Source organism: Anomaloglossus baeobatrachus, chromosome 9, assembly GCF_048569485.1.
Source record: "Anomaloglossus baeobatrachus isolate aAnoBae1 chromosome 9, aAnoBae1.hap1, whole genome shotgun sequence".
NCBI classification, from domain to species: Eukaryota; Metazoa; Chordata; class Amphibia; order Anura; family Aromobatidae; genus Anomaloglossus; species Anomaloglossus baeobatrachus.
This window is the reverse complement of record NC_134361.1, coordinates 207,234,595-207,240,594: the sequence shown is the minus strand read 5'-3', so window position 1 is coordinate 207,240,594 and position 6,000 is coordinate 207,234,595. Positions and strand designations below refer to the sequence as shown.

At 49.5% G+C, this 6,000-nt stretch overlaps 1 protein-coding gene across 1 annotated transcript in view; it reads right to left on the bottom strand.

Annotated features, from left to right (window-relative positions):
- Positions 1-388: 388 nt before the first annotated feature.
- The window catches only part of LOC142251882 (bifunctional peptidase and (3S)-lysyl hydroxylase Jmjd7-like), a 24,771-nt gene continuing 19,159 nt past the window's right edge, over positions 389-6,000 (bottom strand). Inside the window, exon 4 of the mRNA XM_075324931.1 lies at positions 389-477. Within this exon, the coding sequence (XP_075181046.1) occupies positions 389-477 (89 nt within the window). The remainder of the gene's footprint in view (positions 478-6,000) is intronic.

The window sequence follows — 6,000 nt, the reverse complement described above, 5'->3', positions numbered from 1 at the left end:
CTGCACGGATGCTCCAACTACAAATCCTGATTCCTCTTTGCCTTGTTCCTCACATTTGCACATAGCGGGTCACGTCCGTCTCATGGCACACGGATGCTTCGGCTTTATTTTTCTAAATGATTAAGAACTAATTTAGTTCGAAACGCGTCACCTGATGCTCCTCATTTTTGTTTGACACCTTTTTGCATCTTTAATGGATTCTTGAATAAATTGTGATTTTACATCGTTTTTTTAGCATTGCTGGATTTTTTTCTATTTGGTAGCTTTATTACCCAAAACCCAGCTGCAATTTTTTGACCGTGCATCCCGCACCAGTTATGGATCCGTGGAATATTACCCAGGACTAAAGGTGAGTTGATAAGTAGAATTTTGTTTTTCCATGGTCCATTCACAAATTTCCGGTGCTTTTAGTGAGTGAATCCAAAAGCTGAAAATAGTGGTATTTCAGGTCGTACTCCATATCATACCAGTAATTCACTAAAAAGGAAAAGACAACCATTAGGCCTTGTTCACACACTGCGTTTTTACCTGCTTTTTTTGCAGTTTCGGTGCAGAAATTTCTTGAGAAAATGGTTGTAACCTTTCTGCAGACATTTCCCAGCAAAACCTATGGAAAAACAAATAGCTGTGCGCACACTGCATTTTTTTTTCTCAAGGACATTCTTTCTGCAGAATTTCTTGAGAAAAAGAATGTGCATGTCACTTTTTTCTGCAGGTACCTCTGTTTTTTGCCATAGATAATGGTTAAAAATCACAGCGACCAACCTGCGGAAACAACGCACCAAAACCGCAGTAAAAACACATGCGGTTTTCAATGTGTTTTTTGACCACAAGTGCGCTAATCTTTCAGACTCAAGACATTTCTTGAGACAAATCCTTTTTCTACTGTGAACAGAGCCTTAAATACCGTATTTTTCGGACTATAAGACGCACTTTTTCCCCCCCAAATGTTGGGGGAAAGTAGGGGGGTGCGTCTTATAGTCTGAATGTAGGGCTGCGGTGGAGCGGGTCATCTGCGGTACAAGCAGGCTATAGCAGGGCCTGCCGTGACCACATGGACCCGCTCATTTCATATGCGCGCCCATCATCTCTCAGCGCTGAAGTCGACGGCATGATGGGCGAGGGATAAACAGCCGGCCCAAATGATCACCCCTGGCAACTACAGCCTGGAGTGATCATGTGCGGCTGTATTCACTGCTCCCCGCGCATCATCATCATCAGCGCGGGGTGCAGTGAATCAGTACACTCACCTGTCACCGTTCCCCTACAGCATCGCGTTCTCCTCCTGTCTGCCGGCAGCAGCTGTGTGGAGACTAGCGGTGCGCACAGTGATGATGTCATCGCTGTGCGCACGTGTCCACACGCAGCCGCCGGCATAGACAGGAGGAGATTGCGATGTTGCAGGGGAACGGGGACTGCTCCAGCGGCGCTGAGCAGGATGGGGGTATATTATATGAGCAGGATGGGGGTATACAAGGCAAGAGGATCATTACCTGGCTGAGGTACCTTGGTTAGAGAATGTTGGGACCCCCATAATAGTGTCAGCAGCAGATCCTCGCCCCATAACAGTGTGTCATGACCACATTTTTTGCTTAAAATTTTTATTTTCCTCCTCTAAAACCAGAGTGCGTCTTATGGTTGGTTCAGTGCGTCTTATAGTCCGAAAAATACAGTATACAGTTTGCGTTCGTGGCCGTGAGAGAGGGAGAGAGCAGCCACTAAATACCTACAAGCACTCAGCTCTCACAAGTAACTTCTTAAGAAGTCCAGACATGGCTGACGTGCTACAGATATTTCTGCATCTCAAAATCTATTTTGTATAAGCTAAAACAATAGAGATCGCAAAATAGGGCTTTACCAGATAAAAGGCGAGTTGAGTAAAATGAAAAGCACTCACCTGGCAGGGTTGTGGCAGGCACAACTCCTATAAAGGTATATGATATAAAGGCGGTTGCTGCAGCTCCATGTGGATGATCTTATAGATACTGGAGAAGAGAATGGATGTATTGCCGCGCTACCACCAATGCGAAAAAGTGTTGATTGATATTAGTATTTTATTTTACAGGTCTTCGCGTTTCTGGGATCAAGTCAACAGATTTCCATGGTCCTGAGGAAGGGAACTTGATCCTAGAAACGCGTCGACCTGTAAAATAAAATACTAATATCAATCTACACTTTTTCGCATTGGTGGTAGCGCGGCAATAGATCCATGCTCTTCTCCAGTATCTATAACATCTATTGTGTACATGTGAGCGAGGTTGTGCAGCAGGTGCATGGATTTCTGCAAGCCTGTTCCACATGAATAAGACCGGTTCAGAAAATTCAGCAAGTGATTGGAATCCTGTGAACATATCTTTCCATGATTGTCTGTTAATATGGACAGGAGGAGAGAACACTAGGAGAGGTTGTGTAGTGACATTTACTTCTGCATTTGTTGTGGAGAGACCCTGCTAAGTGCCAGGTGACACATTCATCTCCACAACTGTCCTACAAGATGCGCAGCATCGTCTCTCTATGCTCGATGCAGAAACGAGATGTGCCGCACAACCCCTTCACATCCAAAGTCGAAGTTACGGTGCTGACGTATTCCTTTCACTTGTTGAGAAACTGTCACCAGACTGCAAAAAAACATCAACTTTGCTTTACTTGCCCTCCCCAGGTCCAATTCTGCTCCTGGTGCCTATCATTGTCTGCAGACCTGACATCATGTTGACAGCACTGCAGCCAATCAGTTAACTCTGTCTGAGTTGCCGGTTCGAGCCACTGAGCTCACTGATTTGGACAACGCTGCAGCCAAAGATGTCTGTGCTGTATACAATAAACGACACTGGAAGCAACGGCGGAGACTCAGCGCTGAACCCAGGAAGAGCAAATAAAGTGCAGCTGAAAAAGGAAAAGAAGGGAATTTTGTTTACTTACCGTAAATTCCTTTTCTTCTAGCTCCTATTGGGAGACCCAGACAATTGGGTGTATAGCTTCTGCCTCCGGAGGCCACACAAAGTATTACACTTTAAAAAGTGTAACCCCTCCTCTCTGCCTATACACCCTCCCGTGGACCACGGGCTCCTCAGTTTTGGTGCAAAAGCAGGAAGGAGAAGACTTATGAATTGGTATAGGGTAAATTCAATCCGAAGGATGTTCGGAGAACTGAACCATGAACCAAAAGAACAATTCAACATGAACAACATGTGTACACAAAAGAACAACAGCCCGAAGGGAACAGGGGCGGGTGCTGGGTCTCCCAATAGGAGCTAGAAGAAAAGGAATTTACGGTAAGTAAACAAAATTCCCTTCTTCTTTGTCGCTCCATTGGGAGACCCAGACAATTGGGACGTCCAAGAGCAGTCCCTGGGTGGGTAAAGGAATACCTCAATAAAAAAGAGACGAAAAAAACGACCCCCTCTTACAGGTGGGCAACAGCCGCCTGAAGGACTCACCTACCTAGACTGGCGTCTGCCGAAGCATAGGTAATCACTTGATAGTGTTTCGTGAAACTGTGCAGACTAGACCACGCAGCTGGCTGACACACCTGCTGACCCGTAGCCCGGTGCCGCAATGCCCAGGACGCACCCACGGCTCTGGTAGAATGGGCTTTCAGCCCAGAAGGAAGCGGAAGCCCAGAAGAACGGTAGGCTTCGAAAATCGGTTCCTTGATCCACCGAGCCAAGGTTGACTTGGAAGCCTGCGAACCCTTACGCTGGCCAGCGACAAGGACAAAGAGCGCATCTGAACGACGCAGGGGCGCCGTGCGAGACACGTAGAACCGGAGTGCTCTCACAAGATCCAAAGAGTGCAAATCCTTTTCACACTGGTGAATTGGATTAGGGCAAAAAGAAGGCAAGGAGATATCCTGATTGAGATGAAAAGGGGATACCACCTTAGGGAGAAATTCCGGGACCGGACGCAGAACCACCTTATCCTGGTGAAACACCAGGAAGGGGGCTTTGCATGACAACGCTGCAAGCTCAGACACTCTCAGAAGTGATGTGACTACCACTAGAAAGGCCACCTTCTGCGAAAGACGTGATAGAGAGACATCCCGCAGCGGCTCGAAAGGTGGTTTCTGAAGAGCCGTTAGCACCCTGTTAAGATCCCAGGGTTCCAGCGGACGCTTGTAAGGTGGGACTATGTGGCAAACTCCCTGCAGGAACGTGCGGACCTGCGGAAGCCTGGCTAGGCGCTTTTGAAAAACTACGGAGAGCGCAGATACTTGGCCCTTGAGAGAGCCAAGTGACAAACCCTTGTCCATTCCGGATTGAAGGAATGAAAGAAAAGTGGGTAAGGCAAACGGCCATGGAGTAAAACCGTTATTAGCGCACCAGGATAGGAAGATTTGCCAAGACCTATAATAGATCTTGGCGGACGTTGGTTTCCTGGCCTGTCTCATGGTGGCAATGACATCCTGAGATAACACTGAAGACGCTAGGAGCCAGGACTCAATGGCCACACAGTCAGGTTGAGGGCCACAGAATTCAGATGGAAAAACGGGCCTTGTGACAGCAAGTCTGGGTGGTCTGGAAGCGCCCACGGTTGACCCACCGTGAGATGCCACAGATCCGGGTACCACGACCGCCTCGGCCAGTCTGGAGCGACGAGAATGGCGCGACGGCAGTCGGACCTGATCTTGCGTAACACTCTGGGCAGCATCCCCAGAGGAGGAAACCCATAAGGCAGTCGAAACTGCGACCAATCCTGAACTAACGCATCCGCCGCCAGAGCTCTGTGATCCTGAGACCGTGCCATGTATGCCGGGACTTTGTTGTTGTGCCGTGACGCCATGAGATCGACGTCCGGCGTTCCCCAGCGGCGACAGATCTCTCGAAACACGTCTGGGTGCAGAGACCATTCCCCCGCATCCATGCCCTGACGACTGAGAAAATCTGCTTCCCAGTTTTCTACGCCCGGGATGTGAACTGCGGAGATGGTGGAGGCTGTGGCTTCCACCCACTGCAGAATCCGTCGGACTTCCTGGAAGGCTTGACGACTGCGAGTGCCGCCTTGGTGATTGATGTATGCGACGGCAGTGGCGTTGTCCGACTGGATACGGATCTGCCTGCCCTCCAGCCACCGATGAAAAGCCAATAGGGCTAGATACACTGCCCTTATCTCCAGAATATTGATCTGAAGGGATGACTCTAACGGAGTCCAGGTTCCCTGAGCACTGTGGTGGAGAAAAACCGCTCCCCATCCTGACAGGCTCGCGTCCGTGGTGACCACAGCCCAGGTTGGGGGTAGGAAGGATTTTCCCTGCGATAGAGTATTGGGAAGGAGCCACCACTGAAGTGACGTCTTGGTTGCAAGGGAAAGAGAGACGTTCCTGTCGAGGGAAGCCGACCTCCTGTCCCATTTGCGGAGAATGTCCCATTGGAGTGGCCGAAGATGGAATTGCGTGAACGGGACTGCCTCTATAGCTGTCACCATCTTCCCCAGGAAGTGCATGAGGCGCCTCAAGGGGTGTGACTGACTCCGAAGACGGGATTGCACCCCTGCCTGCAGAGAAAGCTGTTTGTCGCTCGGAAGCTTGACTAACGCTTGCTGGGTATGAAACTCCATTCCAAGGTACGTCAGTGATTGGGTCGGTGTCAACTTGGATTTCGGGAAGTTGATGATCCACCCGAACCGCTGGAGAGTCGCCAGAGCGACAGACTTTGTTGACACGCCACCCGAGACGGGGCCCTGACTAGGAGATCGTCCAAGTAGGGAATCACCGAGTGGCCCTGAGAATGCAGGACCGCCACAACGGATGCCATGACTTTGGTGAAAACCCGTGGTGCTGTCGCCAAGCCGAAAGGCAATGCCACGAACTGGAGGTGTTCGTCCCCGATGGCGAAACGCAGGAAACGTTGATGCTCGGATGCGATCGGTATATGGAGATAAGCATCCTTGATGTCGATCGATGCTAGGAAGTCTCCTTGTGACATTGAGGCGATGACCGAACGGAGAGATTCCATCCGGAACAGTCTGGTTCTCACATGTCTGTTGAGTAGTTTGAGGTCCAGA